Source organism: Ovis canadensis, chromosome 24 (assembly GCF_042477335.2).
Source record: "Ovis canadensis isolate MfBH-ARS-UI-01 breed Bighorn chromosome 24, ARS-UI_OviCan_v2, whole genome shotgun sequence".
Classification (NCBI taxonomy): domain Eukaryota; kingdom Metazoa; phylum Chordata; class Mammalia; order Artiodactyla; family Bovidae; genus Ovis; species Ovis canadensis.
Genome location: NC_091268.1, coordinates 17,888,728 through 17,911,877, shown reverse-complemented (window position 1 = coordinate 17,911,877; position 23,150 = coordinate 17,888,728). Strand labels below are relative to the sequence as shown.

The 23,150-nt window shown below is 42.6% G+C and overlaps 2 protein-coding genes and 1 non-coding gene across 4 annotated transcripts; 1 reads left to right on the top strand and 2 right to left on the bottom strand.

Moving 5' to 3' along the window:
- The first annotated feature begins 3,632 nt into the window (after nucleotides 1-3,632).
- LOC138429282 (zinc finger protein 200) lies at nucleotides 3,633-15,460 on the top strand. Its single transcript, XM_069570604.1, has 5 exons — nucleotides 3,633-4,074; nucleotides 4,810-5,136; nucleotides 5,881-5,972; nucleotides 6,278-6,401; nucleotides 12,963-15,460. Exons 2-5 carry the CDS (start codon nucleotides 4,890-4,892, stop codon nucleotides 13,679-13,681), a joined length of 1,182 nt encoding a protein of 393 aa, XP_069426705.1. The 5' UTR covers nucleotides 3,633-4,074; nucleotides 4,810-4,889; the 3' UTR covers nucleotides 13,682-15,460.
- LOC138429811 (U6 spliceosomal RNA) lies at nucleotides 11,944-12,050 on the bottom strand. Its single transcript, XR_011252901.1, has one exon. It is a non-coding gene; the product is annotated as a U6 spliceosomal RNA (small nuclear RNA).
- Nucleotides 13,876-23,150, bottom strand: LOC138429284 (olfactory receptor 1F1-like). Of its 2 annotated transcripts, XM_069570608.1 has the most exons (2): nucleotides 22,242-23,150; nucleotides 13,876-13,908 (listed from the first exon to the last, which is right to left on the bottom strand). In XM_069570608.1, the coding sequence occupies exons 1-2, from the start codon at nucleotides 23,148-23,150 to the stop codon at nucleotides 13,876-13,878; spliced, it is 942 nt and encodes a 313-aa protein (XP_069426709.1). The 2 variants fall into 2 exon arrangements, with proteins under 2 accessions (XP_069426709.1, XP_069426708.1); XM_069570607.1 differs by lacking the exon at nucleotides 13,876-13,908 and having other exon boundaries at nucleotides 22,209-23,150.

Sequence of the window (23,150 nt, the reverse complement as noted above, 5' to 3'; positions counted from 1 at the left end):
TCAAAGAGGACATTTTCAACAGTCTGGTAGCTGTATTCTTTTTTTTTTTTTTAATGGTTAAAGCATATGTACAGTGTAAGTTAGACAAGCCATAAAGCAGGCTATTCTAATTAGCATAAAGTTCAAGCCAAATCATTTATAAGCAAGAATGACTTCCCCATACCTCAACATGTGAAAACCTGCTTCCATCAAGTCTATAAAAATGGTACCGTTCCTTTAACTACTTGCTATGTGGGATCCAGATAGTGAATGAGTTTTTTGTAGTACTTTTACATAAATCAAGATTGCCGGGAGAAAAATCAATAACCTCAGATATGCAGATGACACCACCCTTATGGCAGAAAGTGAAGAGGAACTCAAAAGCCTCTTGATGAAAGTGACAGTGAAGAGTGAAAAAGTTGGTGTAAAGCTCAACATTCAGAAAATGAAGATCATGGCATCTGGTCCCATCACTTCATGGGAAATAGATGGGTAAACAGTGGAAACAGTGTCAGACTTTATTTTGGGGGGCTCCAAAATCACTGCAGATGGTGATTGCAGCCATGAAATTAAAAGATGCTTACTCCTTGGAAGAAAAGTTATGACCAACCTAGGTAGTATATTCAAAAGCAGAGACATTACTTTGCCGACTAAGGTCTCTCTAGTCAAGGCTATGGTTTTTCCTGTGGTCATGTATGGATGTGAGAGTTGGGACTGTGAAGAAGGCCGAGCGCCAAAGAATTGATGCTTTTGAACTGTGGTGTTGGAGAAGACTCTTGAGAGTCCCTTGGACTGCAAGGAGATCCAACCAGTCCATTCTGAAGGAGATCAGCCCTGGGATTTCTTTGGAAGGAATGATGCTAAAGCTGAAACTCCAGTACTTTGGCCACCTCATGCGAAGAGTTGACTCATTGGAAAAGACTCTGATGCTGGGAGGGATTGGGGGCAGGAGGAGAAGGGGACGACAGAGGATGAGATGGCTGGATGGCATCACCGACTCGATGGACGTGAGTCTGAGTGAACTCCGGGAGTTGGTGATGGACAGGGAGGCCTGGCGTGCTGGGATTCATGGGGTTGCAAAGAGTCGGACACAACTGAGCGACTGAACTGAACTGAACTGACATAAATATTTTAAATATTAAATATTTGTATTTGTAGGATGTAATTTTCCCTGTCAGGTGGTTTTTTTATATTGAGATATAATTCACAGCCCATAAAATGCACCCTTTTAAATACACAATTAATGGATTTTAGTATATCCACAATGTGTGGGTCAACACTAATTCCACAACATTTTCATCACCCCCCAAACAAGCCTTGCACCCATTAGCAATCACTGGTCTTTCCCCTCTACCTTCAGGCCCTGCCTACCACTAATCTATTTTTTATCTATACAGATTTGCCTGTTCTGGACATTTCACATAAGAATTACAATATATGGTCTTGTGTGACTGGTTTCTTTGGCTTAGCACAGTGTGTCAAAAGTTCATTCATGTTGCAGCATGTATCACTGCTTTGTTCCTTTTTTAACTGTTAAATAACTCATTATATGGAGAAGGCAATGGCACCCGACTCCAGTACTCTTGCCTGGAGAATCCTATGGACGGAGGAGCCTGGTAGGCTGCAGTCCATGGGGTCGCTGAGTCAGACACTGAGCGACTTTACTTTCACTTTTCACTTTCATGCACTGGAGAAGGAAATGGCAACCCACTCCAGTGTTCTTGCCTAGAGAATCCCAGGGATGGAGGAGCCTGACGGGCTGCCGTCTATGGGGTCGCACAGAGTCAAACACAACTGAAGCAACTTAGCAGTATATGGATATACATCTTCTTAATCTGTTCCGCAGACAAGTGGGTTGTTTCTACTTTTTAGCCAGTATGAACAATGCCATTTGTGTATAGGTTTTCATTTCTCTTGGGTTTATACCTAGGAATGAAATTATTTGATCCTATAGTAATTCTTGATGGTTCTGAACTATTGTGTTGGAGAAGACGCTTGAGAGTCCCTTGGACTGCAAGGAGATCAAACCAGTCAATCCTAAAGGAAATCAGCCCTGAATATTCACTGGAAGGACTAATGCTGAAGATGAATCTCCAATAATTTGGTCACCTGATAAAAAAAACTGACTCATGAAAGAGACCCTGATGCTGGGAAAGATTGAGGGCAGGAGAAGGGGATAACAGAGGATAAGATGGTTGGATGACATTACTGACTGGATGGACATGAGTTTGAGCAAGCTTTGGGAGTTGATGATGGACAGGGAGGCCTGGCCATGCTGCAGTCCATGGGGTTGCACAGTCGGAAATGACTGAGCAACTGAACTGATAATAATTCTATGCTGATATTTTGAAAGACTGCCAAACTGTGGCTAAGCATCTTTTCTTTCTTTTTTTCACCACGCTGTCATGCATGCAATGTCTTAGTTCCCTGACCAGGAATCAAACCAATGGACGGCCAGGGAATTCCCACTAAACATCTTTCAAATGTCAATATCATTTAGCTTTCCTCCTGTATGGAATGGTTCCATGGCCTTTGCCTCAGTCTTCGGTCAGTTGGCAGGAGCTCTGTATGCTGGGAATGCCTTATTCTTTATTTGACTTATCTTGCACAATTACATTCCAGTCTACCGCTTGTTTGACTTGATCAATATTATTTTCTAAAGTTTCTTTTTTTCATACATTCTCACAAGTTTATATTCTACTTTAAGGCGCCTCAGTTTCCTACTCTGCCTCAATATTAAACTTAGCGTTCTCGTAAATATTCTTTCATTAGCTACTAAATCCCAATTTGGCGGTATTTAAAGACAGGAGTCTTCCTTTTTTGCAGGAAGCACACACAACTTTTGCTAGTACCAAGCTTAAAAGCCACCCTTTCATAAGGTCGACACATATATTCAGATCAATTTTAGCATTTATTGTTGTATTTATTCACTCGTAGTTCACACTATACAGCTTTGGCTAAAGAAGGTTTTTGTTTGGTAATTTTGATGTCTGGAAAGACAGGTATTCTTTAACTTATTGCTATACAGTTTTTGTTTGCGATTTTTTGCCACACAGTTTTGACAATAGTCTCTTCAAAACACATTTTAGACCATGGCTGAATCACTCAGTTTCCGTTAAGAAAAGAGACTCGTTTATATTTTCAGTTTAGTCATCCTGACTGACAATGACTTACACAGAGAAATAAGGCAATCTCTGCTCTTGTGTGGCCCAAAATCTTGACCAATACCTCCCTGGCGAATGAATCGAGTATGTGAACAAGGCAGAAAGAAAAGATAAACGGAGAACGGAAGCGGAATGGACAGTTAGGATTCCTCAGAAAGTAAGATGGCCGGTCCAGACCGCAGTGTAGGGGAGCGTCGCCTGGCTCTGACCAACGGGCGGCCCCTACCGAAAGAGACGGCTGGAACAGAACCCTAGACCCGATAGAGGCCAAAACCCACCACCAACTCACCGCCACCTCAGTTTTTTGATAGACCCCAGGTGCTGCGGCGGAAACTGCGGCCGCCTCGCACAGACCTTCCGGTCCTGCCGCCAGCCCGCTTCCGGTCGAGCCCAGATCCTGCTCGGCCCCAACCGCTGAGCCTGACGATCTCCCATTGGCTGTGTGGCGCCGAACTACATTTCCCAGCAGCCCCTGTATTTGGCTCTTCTGTACTTGGAGTGGTGCCAACCAGGTTTGGCGGGCTGGAGCTAGCCTTTAGCTTTCCCTCTCCCAGGTACAGCCGCAGAGAAAGCGGATGCTGCCAACCTGGCCTCCCTGCGGTCCTGAAAGTCCTGCTGGTCGGCCTCGAGCCTCGCCTTCTGAAGCGCAGACTGCCCGCTCCAAGCGAGGAGACCAGGCTTCCGCGCCGGAAACGAGGCACCGGGCGTGACATCACGGCCGCCTAGACACCCGGTCTCCCAGAAGACACCGCGTCCCGGTCGTCCTCACCAACTAACCGCAGCTCACACAAATAATAGCTGGCTGCCAGTGAGGACACCCCGAAGGGCGAGGGTTGGGCTGGGCCTCTCGCGCCTAGTTTCCCAGTCCCTCCCTGAGTCTGGGTCCGGGGTTGTCCCCAGCGTGCGCCCAGGCACAGCAGAACCCCAAAAGGTGAGGGGCTCCGGGAGGGCGGGAACCAGACTGAGGCGGCCTCTAGGGAGCGAAACAGGGGCCATTGCTGGAGCGCACCCCAGGCAACCAGCTGGGCTTTGCGGTGAAGGTGCTCCTTGGCCAGTGGGAGAGGCTGCAGAGTGGGCCTGGACCGGTGAGCCCTACCGGGATGCCCCCTGTTCCTCTTACAAGACTTTGAGGGCGGAAAAGAGTCGGCTGGCCACATGTAGACCCCTCATGCTGCCTTGCGGTTGCTCCTTGGGCCAACTGCCCCCTGAATGACATCCTAGGGACATGCGGTCCAAGGGCTACGGTGAGGCCAGGTTCAGTTGCCAAGCTGACCTCTAACCAGATGCCCTCGTTATTGAACCTCGGATTTCCTGTCTTTTGGCCCGTTGCTTTTTTTTTTTTTTTTTTTTTCCCAGCGTGAGTGAAACCATTTTTCCTGGAGTTTGGAGTTTGAGCTTCGCATTATCATGAGGAAGACCCTTGGTCTTCTGCCGGTTGTCTTTGCTCCCTTCTGTTTGGCCCTTGAGGTTTAGACATCTTCCATTCGCAGGATATTCCTTTCAGGTCTTGCTGAGAGTATCAGGTGCAGGGGTCTTCCTTTCAGTCGTGAGTTCCCTACCCCAGCTTATCTTTCCTTACTGATTTAGATTTCACGTGGCCTCACCGCCCAAGAAACATTGGAGTAGAGGCATGCTCAGCCTGACCCATGGTTTCTCTCATCTACAGCTGACTGATAGGTTTTCTCCAGTAAGAGGTGGCTCTTGAAGCTCTGCAGAAACAAGTGTGGTGTGTGATTTCAAGGCACGATGGCTGCAAAAGTGGTCCCTATGCCCACCAAGCCAAAACGGTCCTTTATACTGAGAGTCCCTCCCAACTCCAAGCTGGGCCAAGACTTACTCCGAGATGCTACTAGTGGACCCAAGACCATCCACCAACTGGTTTTGGAGCACTTCCTCACCTTCTTGCCCAAGCCAAGCTTAGTCCAACCCAGTCAGAAAATCAAGGAGACCTTGGTTATTGTCAAGGATGTGAGCTCAAACCTTCAGAATAGAGGTAAGAAGCACATACTGTTTCACTAGAAGAAAGAGGGTGGTACTGGGGATTGAGCTAGGCTTCCATAGTAATAGGGAATTCAAGTTAGGAAGGTGGGTTTTGAAAAAAGGAGTTGATTCTGATAAGTCAACATGCCAGGAAGAGGGAGTATTTTTTTTTTCCCCAAGCTGGGTTTGAGTGATTTGCTAAGTGTGTTGTAAAGCCATAGAATAGACTAACTTTTTTTGTAGTGTCAATTTTACTCACGCATGCGGGAGGGGGAATCTTTTTTTTCTTTTGCCACAACATGCAGCATGTGGGATCTTAGTTCCTCAACGAGGGATCAAATCTGTGCCCCCTGCATTAGAAAGGTGGAGTCTTATGCACTGAACGGCCAGGGAAGCCTGGGGAGTATGTTTTTAGGATAAAGAAATGTATATGAATTATTGAATTGACTTCAGCTTATGTGGAATCTTGTAAACTTTTGTGCTTGCTGTGGACATCTTCAGACTTTACCCCAACCTTCCCCTTAATGGTAATGGAAATTTTAAAAGGTGCTTAGGGGAATCACCTTTTTTTTCTTAATGAAAAGACGCCATGTAAGTTCAAGACCCTGTGGTTTGAGGCTTGACCTTTGACTGGGCTCGTAGGAGCAGAAAAGCTATGAGTTACCTACCGAAGGAATGATCTGGCTTCAAAATGTGGGTAGAATCTTTCTATTAGGGTCACTGACTTTCTTTTAACTGCACCTTCCTCTTTCCCCAGTGCAACCTCGTCCCTTAGTGAAGCTTCTACCTAGAGAAGGAATCCAACAGAAACAGGAGACAGTATCTCTGTGTCTGAAATCTGAATCTGAGGTGGGTTCAGCTTTCCTGTTCATTGTTTGGGTACATCACCCTCTCTGCTCTCGCAGCCCTCCCACATATAAAAACACACTCTAGGGAGTCAGCAGGAAGACTGGGCTCATTCTTCACTGCCTTCTTAGACAGTTCTGTTCTGTTTTTCCTCTGGCTTCTCTTGGAGCCTGGCTTTCTGGTCTGCGTGAGACTTGTAGATCCCTTTCACCATCCCTTCCCCAATCTTTGGGTCTCAGTCTTTCTTAACAGCAAGGCTGTCAAGGAACCTCTGTTGCTAAGAGGAAGGGGGCCTGTTGTTCTTTCAGAAACTGGTGGTCTTTGAGGATTTGAATGTATTTCACTCCCAAGAAGAATGTGTAAGCCTGGATCCTGCTCAGCAGCCCACCTCAGAGATGGAAGAAGACAGCATTGGGGAGATGATGTTACTGGGTAAGAAATCAAGTCCCTTGTAAGTTTAGATTGAAGGATATGGGAAAAGCATGATTCTATTTCATCTCAAATTTTTTTTGAGACACTGGTCACACCAGCTAAGTACATGTTCACATGCATATTTTTGTTTTATTCTATGTGGCAGAGCCTTCTTCAGCTATGAGTGGCCATTTTTCCTGTATCTTTGGGGCAGTGAGGGTGGAGGGCATCTGTCTTGGTAATCAAGACCTGCAGCTGATGTGCTAACATCATACATTTAAACAGAAAACGCACGCATACTGTTTCTGAATCCACTTTCTGTATCCAGTGGTATTCTCAACAGATACATTTTACATCACTATTTTCATTGGACACTTGACTAATTCTTTTTTAAGTCTTATTTTGTCATTGGTGTTGAAACCTACTAGTGTAAGAGAAAATATATCCCATTTTTGATGGAAGTATTATCTAGCATTTCTTAAGCACATGTATGCCAGTATGTGCTAGACACTATTCTAAGTACTTTACATGCATTTATTATCTCATGTAATTCTCATGATAGCACTGTGGGGTATAGGAATCATTATTATGTTATAGATGATGGAACTGAAGTAGAGAAATGTTAAATTTGTTGAGGGTCACACAGCAGTAAGTAGTAGAGCAGGGTTTTTTTTTTTAATATTTATTATTTGGCTGCATCGAGTCTTACTTGCAACATGTGAGCTCTTAGTTGCTGCATGTGGTATCTAGTTCCCTGACAAGGATTGAATCTGGGCCTTCTGTATTGGGAGGACAAAGTCTTAGCCACTAAACCACCAGGGAAGTCCCACCATTATCATCTTTAAAGGGAAACACTGAGAGGCATTCCCACTAGAATTAGGATACAACAACGAAGCCCACTATCACTACTACTATTTAACATTTTGTTTTGGGTGGCCTCCCTGGTGGCTCAGATGGTAAAGAGTCTGCCTGCAATGCAAGAGTCCTGGGTTCAATCCCTGGGTTGGGAGGATCCCCTGGAGAAGGGAATGGCTACCCACTCTAGTATTCTTGCCTGGAGAATCCCATGGACAGAGGAACCTAGCAGGCTATAGTCTACGGGGTTGCGAAGAGTCGGACACGACTGAGCAACTGACACTTTCACTTTCTTTTCAGGTGTTAGCTAGTACAGTTAAATGAGAAAGAAACTAAACTTACAAGAATTTAAGAGAAAAATAAAACTACATCTATTTACATATGATACATATATGTAGCTGGAAAATTCTAGAGAATGTCTGAAAACTTATTACGTATGATAGGTGTATTCAGTAAGGCAATGAGATGTAAAATTTTTATACAGAAATCATTTATGGAAATACAGTCATTTAGAACAGGGGTCCCCAGCCTCCAAGATCTAATGCCTGGTGATCTGAGATGGGGCTGATGTAAAGTGCACAATAAGTGTAATGTGGTTGAATCATCCTGAAGCCCACCCTCCTACCCAAAGGGTCCATGGGAAAATTATCTTCCTATGAAGCCAGTCCCTGGTTCCAGAAAGGTTGGAGACCAGTGATTTAGAAGATACGCATTAGGAACAAAAAAAGATTAAGCATCTAGAAATAAACTTAAGAAATGTGCAAAAATGATGAAAATAAAACACTTCTAAAGGACATAAAAGTAAATTTGAATGAATGGAAAGAAATACCATGTTCTTGGTTAGAAAGACTTAATATTGAAAAGGTCAGTTCTCCTCAAGTTAATTTATGAATTCAATGTAGTCCCTTTACTAAAACCAATAGGATATTCCCCCCGGAACTGGACAGTGTGATTTCAAATTCAAGTGGAAAAATAACTGCAAGTAACCAGGAAAACTGGAAAGAAGAGCAGTGGGGCAGGAGAGTTATAGCCTACCAGGTGTTTGCTGCTGCTGCTGCTACCGCTAAGTCGCTTCAGTCGTGTCCGACTCTGTGCGACCCCATAGACGGAAGCCCACCAGGCTCCCCCATCCCCGGGATTCTCCAGGCAAGAACACTGGAGTGGGTTGCCATTTCCTTCTCCAATGCAGGAAATTGAAAAGTGAAAGTGAAGTCGCTCAGTCGTGTCCGACTCTTAGCGAAGCAGCCTCTAAAACCTGCAATGAAAACAATATATAATTTTGGCATGTGAGTGGATAGACCAATGGGATGGAATAAGAAGTGCAGAAATAGCTTCAAATACACATGGGGATTTAGTTTGTGATAAAGTTGGAATCCCCAGTCAGCACGGTAAAGAGAGACTTTTTGATAAAAGGTCCAATGAAAACTTAGCCTCTTGGTGAATCATATCTTACTTTGCAAACCAAGAAGAACTCCAGGTGGGTCAAAGGTTTTAAATGTTTTTTTAAAAAAACAATTAGAGCATGTGGGGGAATTCCTTTATAACCATGGGATAGGATGACTTTTCTAATAAAGACTCAAAAATCCAGAAGTCTTAAAAGATCAATAAGGTAAATACATAAAAATTTTTAAACTTTTTATGACAAAATAAATATTTAAACAGATAAAGTGCAGTAAATTGTAGGTATATACATGACTACTGGAAAAACCATAGCGTTGGCTAGATGGACCTTTGTCGACAAAGTAACGTCTCTGCTTTTTAATATGCTGTCTAGGTTGGTCATAGCTTTTCTTCCAAGGAGCAAACATCTTTTAATTTCATGGCCACAGTCACCATCTGCAGTGATTTTGGAGCCCAAGAAAATGAAGTCCATCATTGTTTCCCCATCTATTTGCCATGAAGTGATAGGACCGGATGCCATGATCTTCGTTTTCTGAATGTTGAGCTTTAAGCCAACTTTTTCACTCTCCACTTTCACTTTCATCGAGAGGCTTTTTAGTTTCTCTTCACTTTTTGCCATAAGGGTGGTGTCATCTGCATATCTGAGGTTATTGATATTTCTCCCGGCAATCTTGATTCCAGCTTGTGCTTCATCCAGACCACCATTTCGCATGATGTACTCTGCATATAAGTTAAATAAGCAGGGTGACAATATACAGCCTCAACATACTCCTTTCCCAGTTTGGAACCAATCTGTTGTTCCATGTCTGGTTCTAACTGTTGCTTCCTGACCTGCATACAGATTTCTCAGGAGGCAGGTAAGGTGGTCTGGTATTCCCATCTCTTTTAAGAATTTTCCACAGTTTGTTGTGAGCCACACAGTCAGAGGCTTCAGCATAGTCAATGAAGCAGAAGTAGATGTTTTTCTGGAATTCTCTTGGTTTTTCTCTGATCCACCAGATGTTGGCAATTTGATCTCTAGTTCCTCTGCTTTTTCTAAATCCAGCTTGAACATCTGGGAATTCTCGGTTCACATACTGTTGAAGCCTAGCTTAGAGAATTTTGAGCGTTACTTTGGTAGCATGTGAGATGAATGCAACTGTGGGGTTGAACATTCTTTGGCATTGCCTTTCTTTCTTTGGGATTGGAATGAGACGGGGATTAGAGTAAGGCTTTTCAGTGTAATTTTCATATTTTGATTTAGAGCCATATATCAGCTACTAAAATTCTTCTCTATTTTTAAAGTTAGTGCAATGCTGCTGCTAAGTCACTTCAGTCGTGTCTGACTCTGTGCGACCCCATAGACAGCAACCCACCAGGCTCCTCCATCCCTGGGATTCTCTAGGCAAGAACGCTGGAGTGGGTTGCCATTTCCTTCTCCAATGCATAAAAGTGAAAAGTGAAAGTGAAGTCACTCAGTCGTGTCCGACTCCTACCAACCCCATGGACTGCAGCCCACCAGGCTTCTCCATCCATGGGATTTTCTAGGCAAGAGTACTGGAGTGGGGTGCCATCGCCTTCATTAGTGCAATAAAGGGATGTAAAATGCAGTTGAGTTTCGTTAATTGTTCTCAAAACAGATGCTTAGTTCTTTAATTTAACCTAATATAAGAAAAAGGGGTTAGGGAGAATGAATATTGGAAAAGAGGAGGAATCAAAATATGATTTATATTTAGAAAATTTTAAAGGATCAATTAAAACATGATATTTAATAGTTTTACAGTAGGTCAGTAGGAATAAATAAATATCAGTAGCATTCTTAAACACAAAATAATGAGAGCTCTCCTTCAGAATGACTATGAAATAGGAGTAAAATAGATGTTTTATATGGTAAATAGAAGAGATTTTTTTGAATATTGGAGAGAAACAGGTCTAAATAGGAAAACTAAAATCATGTAAAGATATCAGTGCCCAAGGCAGTGGCACCCCACTCCAGTACTCTTGCCTGGAAAATCCCATGGACGGAGAAGCCTGGTGGGCTGCCGTCCGTGGGGTCGCTAAGAGTCGGACACGACTGAGCGACTTCACTTTCACTTTTCACTTTCATACACTGGAGAAGGAAATGGCAACCCACTCCAGTGTTCTTGCCTGGAGAATCCCAGGGACAGGGGAGCCTGGTGGGCTGCCGTATATGGGGTCGCACAGAGTTGGACACGACTGAAGCGACTTAGCAGCAGCAGCAGCAGCAGCCAGACTTGTACTGTAAATGTACTCCGTCAAATTGGTGAAAGTGGTGAATGTTCTGACTACCTACCAATATTAGACACGTTACGAACAACAAACAGTGTGATACTAAACTTCAAAAGTATCAGAGTTAAATAAAAATAAATCATAAAAGAATGGCCAGAAAACAATAGAAATTTATTGGATTTTAAAAGACTCATTTTCTGCTTTTAAGTTGTGGGGTTATTATAGAGGAAGACTTTAATTTAAAAAAATATCAGTGATAAAGAGATTAAGATTTATAATATATATAATTTATGTATTTTTATTTATTTTATTTTTGGGTCCACTGGGTCTTTGTTGCTGCAGGCAAGCTTTCTCTGGTTGCAGTGCTCAGGCTTCCCAATGCAGTGTCTTCTCTTGTTGCAGAGCATGGGCTGTAGGGTGCTTGGGCTCAGTAGTTGTGGTGCACAGGCTTAGTTGCTCCTTGGCATGTGAGATCTTCCTGGACTAGGGATTGAACCCATGTCCCTTGCATTGGCAGGTAGATTCTCAATCCCTGGATCACCAGGAAAGTCCTATAAAATTTATTTAAATTTATAAAAGTGTCAGCCAATAGATAAATTATTAGTTTGCAGTAATCAAAGTGTAAAATAAAGCTACAATGAGAAACCATTTTATACCTATTAAATATTTGAAAATTATATCTACTACCAGCAAGATTAGTTAAAATTGATACCTAGCCACATGTTGATGGTTATATTGAAATCTGTATAGTTCCTTTGGAAAGCAGTATGTCAGTTCATCTCAAGAGCTGTAATAAAAAAAAATTTTCCTGTGCTTTGGCCCAACATTTTCATTATCCTAAGGGAATCATTAAATGAAATGAATTTTAAAAATCTATTGGTGTGAAAGTGCTAAATCCAGCAGAAATTCAGATTCTGGCTTTATGATCAGTCACATTATCTAAACTGGTTGATTTCATCCTTTAATTTCACTAAGTTGCCCAGAGTCAGACAAAGTCCCTTGTCATTCCACCTGTTCATAGCATACTTTTTTGTTTTGCTTTGTTACCTACTCTTTGTAATCTGGTGGGGGGGGTTTTGTGTGTGTGGAACTCTTCACAAATTTGCGTGTTGTCCTTGCACAGGGGCCATGCTAGTCTTCTGTGTATCTTTCCCATTTTAGTATATGTGCTGCCGGAGCAAGCGCTGTAATCTGTCATTTTACACGGACTTTTTTGGGAAATACAAGTCCTAAGTATACAGCTCAGATTTCCACAAAATGAACATATTTGTCTAAAATCAACTAAAACCCCAGATATCCCTCTTGTGGTCCTGTTCGGTCACTAGTTTCCATTCTCCCCCCAAAAATGACAACCATTGACTTCTACCATAGTTTGCATTTTATCAATTGTAGTAGCCTTTTTTTTAATGTAGATCATTTTTTCTCTTTGGCTACACTGTGCAGCATGCAGGATCTTTAGTCCCCTGACCAGGGATCAAACTCAGTGGAAGCACAGATTCTTAACCATTGGATTGCCAGGAAAGTTCGCTGTAGTAATCCTTTCATGTCCAAAAAAATAATACACCATGTGAAAATACTTTGCCTACTTTAGTTGTGGTCATTTGACTTGTTTGCAGTTTTTCACTATATTGGATGTAATAATATTAGCTAATACTATAATATAGTGAAAACCTGGAAGTAACTCATCTTACCATTTACTTACTAGCCTCCTAAAGATTACAAGTGTACCTTTTAATATTTATGTCCTTCACCCCCTGGTCCTTATTAGCTCAGTGATTTACACATAATATAAGATCAGTATGAACTTGTTGAGTAATTGGTACCTATTCAGAAAACAAACATGGAAATCTTTCAGTCTAGTTCCACATTTCTTTTAAAAAAAAAAAAAAGAGGACTGTGTGCTTGCATTATGGGTAAGGAAAGATTTATCAGTCATGTATCCCATCCTCAGTAAGGGTGAGGAAGTGTTGATGGCAAATGTCTGCCAGTCAGATTTCTGACTTTCAAGGTTATGGTCTCATGAGAAATCTAACTTGGTTTTTCCTGCATGGTATCATATCCCTCAAAAATTATTAGATTTTCTCTCTGTTTCCACAGTCAGTGGCAATAATCCTGAGGATGAAGAGCTTCAGACAGAACCTGTAGAGGATGAAGATCATAGAGAAGAGTCTTCAGATTGTGATGAAATGGATTGTTCCATGGTCCCTGAGCAGCTTCCAGATTGCCAAAAAGAAGAAAGGTTAAATACATCTATTCCAAAGGAAAGGAAAATGAGAAATCTTTTAGTTACCATTGAAAATGATACTCCTCTAGAAGAACTCTCAAAATACGTGGATATTAATGTTATTGCACTTACCCGAAATCGTAGAACAAGAAGATGGTATACTTGTCCGCTGTGTGGGAAACAGTTTAATGAGAGTTCTTACCTTATTTCCCACCAGAGGACTCACACTGGAGAAAAGCCCTATGACTGCAGTCACTGTGGGAAAAGCTTTAATCATAAAACAAACCTTAATAAGCATGAGAGAATCCATACAGGAGAGAAGCCTTATTCGTGTTCTCAGTGTGGAAAAAACTTCCGTCAGAATTCTCATCGAAGTCGCCATGAAGGAATCCATATAAGGGAAAAGATACTTAAGTGTCCAGAATGTGGGAAAACCTTCCCAGAAAACAAAGAGTTTGTGATTCACTTGCAGAGTCACAAGGCCAAGAGGCCATATGGTTGTAAAAAGTGTGGGAGAAGATTTGGTCGGCTGTCAAACTGTACCCGGCATGAAAAAACCCACTCAGCATGTAAGACCCGAAAACAGAAGTGACATCAGAGAAAGGTCTGATGATACCACCTCAGACTGAAATATTCCATAAATAATTCTGAATTGCCAGGCTGTCTGAAAAGTTACAGACAAGAAAACCTCATTATAGCCAAAATCGGATAAATATTCAAATTTGCTGAAATCTCAAGTTTTTAGAAAATTCACAGGGAAAACAAAACATCCTCAAGGGCTATACCTCAGTTAGCAACCAGGCTTTTTGGACTAAAGAGCTTTCTTTTGTGAACTTAAGCAACAGTGTACAGCTCACAGATCCCTTTCCCAAAAAAGGCTTTGAAATAGGAGTGTGGGGGCCACTTACCTTAAGGTGAAGACTGATAAGTGTACTGAAATATCAGAATATTCCATTCCCCCCCCCCCCACACACACACACACATAGGATTTCACACCTGAGAAATAATGTAAAGATCTTTATCTGAAACTGTTCCCCTAAAAGAACCAAACTGCCGACTTGGTAGTAAGTCAACAGCTTTTATTAGCCATTCATATCACCATCTAACGATACCCTGAAAGCTTGAGAGATGAAAGGGATTGTTTACTTTGGAATATAGGAAAACAGCAACTGAATGTCAAAGACTTACTCCATCATTTGTATGTGATCTGAAAACTAATGATCAATTTCAATAGCTTGCAGTTTGTGGTGAAAAGTGACATTTACAGAAATCCTCTTCACAGTGTAATTTAAAAGTGTCTGCTGTTCTTACTGTATTTTGTCCAGCTGTTAATTGCTCAAACAGCTCTCTCATGCCTTTGCCTTGCCAGAAGAAGTTTGGGTCACTCAGGCCTGGCCACCCAGCCCCACTCCTGGAAAAACTTCTGAATTTTGTCCCTCTGTTGAGTCAGGAAAACCTGCCAGGAAGGAAACCCCAAGAACCTGCAGAGGGGGAGGAAGACATTGGCTTGGATCCATGGCTGGTCAAGAACCTTGCCATTTGTTTAGTTCCCATCAGACCTTTGGCAATGGGTGGTCACTACCTCACAAGCATAGTGTTTTACTTTTAGAAATTATCTCCCCAGTGGCTCGCTCCCATTAACCCTCAGGAGGTAGGGTTCCAGTGTCGTCATTGTAGTGGACATTTGTTCTCTGTGGCTTCCTGGTACCCACACTTTCCTGAATTGTCTGCCGGAGGCAAGGCCAGCGGTGCCTTCACAGGACCCATCCTGTGGTGTATCATTTTCAGATCCTGCATCAGTCTTACTCCTCTTAGATTTCCTTAGGTTTTAAATTGGTATCTGGATTGGAATAGGCTCAATCCTGTACACTAGTGGTGGAAAATTACCTTTACACATTTTGTTCCCATCCAGAAACCTACCTTCCACTGATTAGAGTATTCTGAGTACTTGTTTTTCTAATTTTCTTCAGGTAAATTCTACACAAAACAAAATTTTCTTTTTGAAAGTAAGTTTTTTTTTTTCCCATTGTGTTTTTCTGGTTGTTGCTCTTGCATAGGAAAGTTATTCTTAATTATATATTTGCAAAACTAGCTACTTCTCTGAATGTAATTTTCAGTAATTTCTTGGTTCTGTTAAAATTTGTGATTAAAAATTATACCATCTATAAATAATAGTTTTGTTTCTTCCTTTCTGCCCATTGCTCTTTTTTGTTGTTGTTGTTACATTTAAAATAAGTGGTTCTAAACTTTGTTGTGGTACAAAGCATACTAAGAGAAGGATGTTTTATGATACAGTTGTCTTGAGTCGTAGTCAAAGATAGAAAAAGAAACCCCAACACTTAAAAGCCACATTAAAACAGGCCTTTATCCATGTTGTGTATTTCAAGCCTACTGTACCCTTTGGCACCCCACTCCAGTACTCGCCTGGAAAATCCCATGGGTGGCAGAGCCTGGTCGGCTGCAGTCCATGGGGTCACGAAGAGTCAGACACGACTGAGCGACTTCACTTTCACTCTTCACTTTCATGCATTGGAGAAGAACATGGCAACCCACTCCAGTGTTCTTGCCTGGAGAATCCCAGGGACGGAGGAGCCTGATGGGCTGCCATCTATGGGGTCGCACAGAATTGGACACGACTGAAGCGACTCAGCAGCAGCAGCAGTACCCTTTAAAATAAGGGACAAAACTGGCTGTCAGCATTATTCTCTTACTCATTTGCAAGTCTGGCCAGGGTTTACCCAGTTATCACGCAGAGGGACCCACCTGCACGCCCAGAAAACTTCAAAGGCTAAATGACTGTTGGACAGAAAAGGGCGAAGGTGAGGTCCCAGAGGTGAGAGGGTCCTGTCCCCTGCCCAAGGGTTGGGCCACAGAGTCCCCAAGATGTTTGGGTAGGTGACTCTCAGGACCTCTACCCCTTCCCCACACCCAGAAAATGCTTTCCGTGCCCCACATGTAGAGTATGCAAAGTCAAGTTCCAAGGGAGCACCCTGAGAGGCTGTTAACAGTTTTAAAAGCAATTAGATAAAATAATATGTAGGTAATTTATTGACTATGCCAAAGCCTTTGTGTGGATCAGAGTAAACTGGAAAATTCTGAAAGAGATGGGAATACCAGGCCACCTGACCTGCCCCTTGAGAAACCTGTATGCAACAGTTAGAACTGGACATGGAACAACAGACCAGTTGCAAATAGGAAAAGGAGAACATCAAGGATGTATATTGTCACCCTGCTTATTTAACTTATATTCAGAGTACATCATGAGAAACGCTGGGCTGGAAGAAGCACAGGCTGGAATCAGGATTGCTGGGAGAAATATCAATAACAGATATGCAGATAACACCACCCTTATGGCAGAAAGTGAAGAGGAACTCAAAAGCCTCTTGATGAAAGAGGAGAGTGAAAAAGTTGGCTTAAAGCTCAACATTCAGAAAACGAAGATCATGGCATCTGGTCCCATCACTTCATGGCAAATAGAAAGGGAAACAGCGGAAATAGTGTCATACTTTATTTTTCTGGGATCCAAAATCACTGCAGATGGTGATTGTAGCCATGAAATTAAAAGACGCTTGCTCCTTGGAAGCAAAGTTATGACCAACCTAGATAGCTTATTAAAAAGCAGAGACATTACTTTGCCAACAAAGGTCCATCTAGTCAGGGCTATGGTTTTTCCAGTGGTCATGTATGGATGTGACAGACTGTGAAGAAAGCTAATCGCCAAAGAATTGATGCTTTTGAACTGTGATGTTGGAGAAGACTCTTAAGAGTCCCTTGGACTGCAAAGACATCCAACCAGTCCATCCTAGAGGAGATCAGTCCTGGGTGTTCATTGGAAGGACTGATGCTGAGGCTGAAATTCCAGTACTTTGGCCACCTCATGCAAAGAGTTGACTCATTGGGAAAGACCCTGATGCTGGGAGGGATTGGGGGCAGCAGAAGAAGGGGACGACAGAGGATGAGATGGCTGGATGGCATCACCCGTTCGATGGACATGAGTTTGAGTAAACTCTGGGAGTTGGTGATGGACAGGGAGGCCTGGCATGCTGCAGTCCATGGGGTCGCAAAGATTCGGACACGACTGAGTGATTGAACTGAACTGAATGTATTGTTGGGTCTATAGCACATAGAAATGTAACATCTGTGTAGCAATATAGTTGCCAATAACAGCAAAGAAGCTGGGTGGGAGTAAAGCTTTATGGGACTAAGGAAATGACAGCAGACAGTAAGGTAATAATTACAAGACTGTATTGTTTAGTTTGTAACATTGATGCAATATGTAAATGGATAATACATAATAATGCTTAAAATGGGGAGAGAATAAAACCATATAGAAGAAGCATTTCTGTATATAACAGGAATTAAGCTAGTATGAATTTGATGCTGATGATCAGTTAATCCTAGAGCAACCGCTAAAAAAAACCCAAAAAATATAGTAAAAATTACTGGTGTTAAAATGCTACATTAGAAAATACAGAAAAATGCAAAAGAGCAGGAAAGACAAAAAAGGCACAAGATACAGAAAACAGAAAGTTAAATGGTAGATATCAGTATTACAAGTGAGTGGGGGGACTTCACTGGCAGTCAAGTGGTTAAAACTCTGTGCTCCCAATGTAGGTGGCACGGGTTCGATCCCTAGTCAGGAAACTAAGATGCCACGTGCTTCCCAGTACAGCCATAAAAAAAAGTGAGTGGGTTAAAAATTCAACCGAAAGTCAGACATCATTAAACTGGATTAAAAAACATGATCAAAGTATATGTTGTCTATTGGGTACACACTTTGGATTCAAAGACACATTGAATTGAAAGAAGGATGCAAAGAGATGTCATGCAAACAGAAACCACAGAAGACCTGAATGGTTACAATAATATTAGACAAAATATTAGACAAAATGTTACTCTAGATAAAAGGGATACCTTATAACATGCATAGCGTGGGTGGCGGCTGCGACTTGGGCACACAGCGCGGCAGAGAGGAGCTACCTCACATCCGAGGTCAGGGGCAGCAGCCGAGAGTGCCAGGCTGCGATGGCGCAGGAACGGCCGAGAGGAGCTACCCCACGTCCAAGGAGCAGTGGCTGCACTTTGCTGGAGCAGTCGTGAAGAGATACCCGATGTCCAAGGTAAGAGAAACCCAAGTGGGATGGTAGGTGTTGCAAGAGGTCATCAGAGGGCAGACGAACTGAAACCATAATCCCAGAAAACTAGTCAATCTAATCACACTAGCACCGCAGCCTTGTGTAACTCAGTGAAATTAAGCCATGCCCGTGGGGCCACCCGAGATGGGCAGGTGATGGTGGAGAGGTCTGACAAGAATGTGGTCCACTGGAGAAGGGAATGGCAAACCACTTCAGTGTTCTTGCCTTGAGAACCCCATGAACAGTATGAAAAGGCAAAATGATAGGATACCGAAAGAGGAACTCCCCAGGTCATTAGGTGCCCAATATGCTACTGGAGATCAGTGGAGAAATAACTCCAGAAAGAATGAAGGGATGGAGCCAAAGCAAAAACAATACCCAGCTGTGGATGTGACTGGTGATAGAAGCAAGGTCCGATGCTGCAAAGAGCAATATTGCATAGGAACCTGGAATGTCAGGTCCATGAATCAAGGCAAATTGGAAGTGGTCAAACGATGGCAAGAGTGAACGTCGACATTCTAGGAATCAGCGAACTAAAATGGACTGGAATGGGTGAATTTAACTCAGATGACCATTAAATCTACTACCGAGGGCAGGAATCCCTTACAAGAAATGGAGTAGCCATCATGGTCAACAAAAGAGTCCGAAATGCAGTACTTGGATGCAATCTCAAAAATGACAGAATGATCTCTGTTCGTCTCCAAGGCAAACCATTCAATATCACAGTTATCCAAGTCTATGCCCCAACCAGTAATGCTGAAGAAGCTGAAGTTGAATGGTTCTATGAAGACCTACAAGACCTTTTAGAACTAACACCAAAAAAAAGATGTCCTTTTCCTTATAGGAGACTGAAATGCAAAAGTAGAAAGTCACGAAACACCTGGAGTAATGAGCAAATTTGGCCTTGGAATACGGAATGAAGCAGGGCAAAGACTAATAGAGTTTTGCCAAGAGAATGCACTGGTCATAGCAAACACCCTGTTCCAACAACACAAGAGAAGACTCTACACATGGACATCACCGGATGGTCAACACCAAAATCAGATTGATTATATTCTTTGCAGCCAAAGATGGAGAAGCTCTATACAATCAACAAAAACAAGACCAGGAGCTGACTGTGGCTCAGATCATGAACTGCTTATTGCCAAACGCAGACTTAAATTGAAGAAAGGAGGGAAAACCACTAGACCATTCAGGTATGACCTAAATCAAATCCCTTATGATTATACAGTGGACGTGAGAAATAGATTTAAGAGACTAGATCTGATAGATAGAGTGCCTGATGAACTATGGACTGAGGTTCGTGACCTTGTACAGGAGACAGGGATCAAGACCATCCCCGTGGAAAAGAAATGCAAAAAAGCAAAATGGCTGTCTGGGGAGGCCTTACAAATAGCTGTGAAAAGAAGAGAAGCAAAAAGCAAAGGAGAAAAGGAAAGATACAAGCATCTGAATGCAGAGTTTCAAAGAATAGCAAGGAGAGATAAGAAAGCCTTCGTCAGCGATCAGTACAAAGAAATAGAGGAAAACAACAGAATGGGAAAGACTAGAGATCTCTTCAAGAAAATTAGAAATACCAAGGGAACATTTCATGCAAAGATGGGCTCGATAAAGGACAGAAATGGTATGGACCTAACAGAAGCAGAAGATATTAAGAAGAGGTGGCAAGAATACACAGAAGAACTGTATAAAAAAGATCTTCAAGACCAAGATAATCACAATGATGTGATCACTCACCTAGAGCCAGACATCCTGGAATGTGAAGTCAAGTGGGCCTTAGAAAGCATCACTTAGAAAGCTAGTGGAGGTGATGGAATTCCAGTGGAGCTATTTCAAATCCTGAAAGATGAAGCTGTGAAAGTGCTCCACTCATTATGCCAGCAAATTTGGAAGACTCAGCAGTGGCCACAGGACTGGAAAAGGTCCGTTTTCATTCCAATCCCAAAGAAAGGCAATGCCAAAGAATGCTCAAACTACCGCACAATTGCACTCATCTCACACGCTAGTAAAGTAATGCTCAAAATTCTCCAGGCCAGGCTTCAGCATATGTGAACCATGAACTTTGAGATGTTCAAGCTGGTTTTAGAAAAGGCAGAGGAACCAGAGATCAAATTGGCAACATCCGCTGGATCATGGAAAAAGCAAGAGAGTTCCAGAAAAACATCTATTTCTGCTTTATTGACTATGCCAAAACCTTTGACTGTGTGGGTCACAATAAACTGTGGAAAATTCTGAAAGAGATGGGAATGCCAGACCACCTGACCTGCCTCTTGAGAAACCTATATGCAGGTCAGGAAGCAACAGTTAGAACTGGACATGGAACCACAGACTGGTTCCAAATAGGAAAAGGAGTACATCAAGGCTGTATATTGTTACCCTGCTTATTTAATTTATATGCAGAGTACCTCATGAGAACGCTGGGCTGGAAGAAGCACAAGCTGGAATCAAGATTGCCGGGAGAAATATCAATAACCTCAGATATGCAGATGACACCACCCTTATGGCAGAAAGTGAAGAGGAGCTAAAAAGCCTCTTGATGAAAGTGAAAGTGGAAAGTGAAAAAGTTGGCCTAAAACTCAACATTCAGAAAACGAAGATCATGGCATCCGGTCCCATCACTTCATAGGAAATAGATGGGGAAACAGTGGAAACGGTGTCAGACCTTATTTTTTGGGCTCCAAAATCACTGCAGATGGTGACTGCAGCCATGAAATTAAAAGACGCTTACTCCTTGGGGAAAAAGTTATGACCAACCTAGATAGCATGTTGAAAATCAGAGACATTACTTTGCCAACAAAGGACTGTCTAGTCAAGGCTATGGTTTTTCCAGTGGTCATGTATGGATGTGAGAGTTGGACTATAAAGCAAGCTGAGTACCAAAGAATTGATGCTTTTGAACTGTGGTGTTAGAGAAGACTCTTGAGAGTCCCTTGGACTGCAAGGAGATCCAACCAGTCCATTCTGAAAGAGATCAGCCCTGGGATTTCTTTGGAACGAATGATGCTAAAGCTGAAACTCCAGTACTTTGGCCACCTCATGCGAAGAGTTGACTCATTGGAAAAGACTCTGATGCTGGGAGGGATTGGAGGCAGGAGGAGAAGGGGATGACAGAGGATGAGATGGCTGGATGGCGTCACTGACTCGATGGATGTGAGTCTGAGTGAACTCCAGGAGTTGGTGATGGACAGGGAGGCCTGGCGTGCTGGGATTCATGGGGTCGCAAAGAGTCAGACACGACTAAGTGACTGAACTGAACTGAACTATAACAATAAAAGGATAAAACAAGATTATATAAAACATATAAATATGCCTGTAGCTAATAGAGCACAAAAATATATGGAGCAAAAGTTGGGGATTTCTTTCAGACTTTGAAAGAACAGGTATTGTCCCTCTTATTACAAATACTTATTGGATATATAGACTAAAAATAGAAAACGCTACCATTTATCCCTTTAGACAAAAATACCAACACACAATTACAAAGAATAATAAAAAAAATCATTGTTATAAACAGAAATCGCCTTGGATTCAAATTCTGTGCTTTTTCATAAAAGATATCATCTTAGCTCTCTCTGAAGTTAAGGGGAAGTGCCCTATTTTTTGTCTTTGTCCCTCATCCTTCTCAGTGATGTTTTAACCAGTTTCATCTATTTATCAGTGTTTTGTTTTCTGCAGTCATTTTCAAAATATAAAGTTGTACTTTTAAATAGTAAAACTTCCTTTATGTTTTAATTCAGTAGCAGGGTGACTAGTGAGTTTATTTTGCTAGAGCAACTTGATGAAAATACAAAAGGGAAGGAAAATAAAGTTGTGGAGACTATTCAGAAATTTAGAAAGACTGTTATAATATGTAAGTGAAAGATCAGGATATAGGTTTCCAGTATCAAGATTAAAAGACAAAATTTAAGTTTTACATGATGGAAAAAATAAAAATATAATTTTCTTAGAAATTAGTTCCCTCTGTGATTTTCTTAGCCCATTTCATTACTGACCAGAAAAAAATTTCATAGCAATCACTTTTCCAAGAGCCCCTTTTATGTCCTGGTTTCTCAGGCTGTAGATGAAGGGGTTCAGCATGGGGGTCACCACAGAGAACATCACAGCAGCTGCTACATCTGTCTCAGCTGCGTGGGAGGACAAAGGGTTGAAATACAGAAATATGATGGTGCCATAGAAGAGGAACACCACAGCCAGGTGGGAGCCACAGGTGGAGAAGGCTTTCCATCTCCCCTTTGTGGATGGGATCCTCAGGACAGCACAGGTGATAAGGACATATGAAGTCAGGATGCAAACGAACGGGGTGATCATGATCAGGGCAGCTTCAGTCAGTATCATCACCTCATTGAGGTGTGTGTCAGAGCAGGAGAGCTTGAGGAGGGGGGTCACATCACAGAAGAAGTGGGGGATGGCATTGTCTGCACAGAAGGAGAGTCGAGCCATCAGCAGGGTGTGCAAGAGCATATCCAGACTGGCAGTGACCCACGACCCAGTGACCAGCAGGGCACAGAGCTGGGGGGTCATCTTTGCTGAATAGTGTAAGGGGTGGCATACAGCCACAAAGCGGTCATAGGCCATCACAGCCAGGAGGAAATTGTCCATGTCCACGAACATGAAAACAAAGTACATCTGCGTGAGACACCCAGAGAAAGAGATGGTCTGGCTCCCGAGTACGTGGTTGGCCAGCACCTTGGGGACAGTGGTGGAGGAGAAGCAGGTGTCCACGAAGGACAGGTTGCAGAGGAAGAAGTACATGGGGATGTGCAGGCGGGAGTCCACGCTGATGGCTAGGAGGATGAGCAGGTTTCCCAGGACCGTGGCCAGGTACATGGTGAGGAAGAGCAGGAAGAGGAGCTGCTGCTGCTGGGGCTGCCTGGAGAGCCCCAGGAGGAGGAACTCAGAGACTCTTGACTGGTTGGCCTCTCCCAT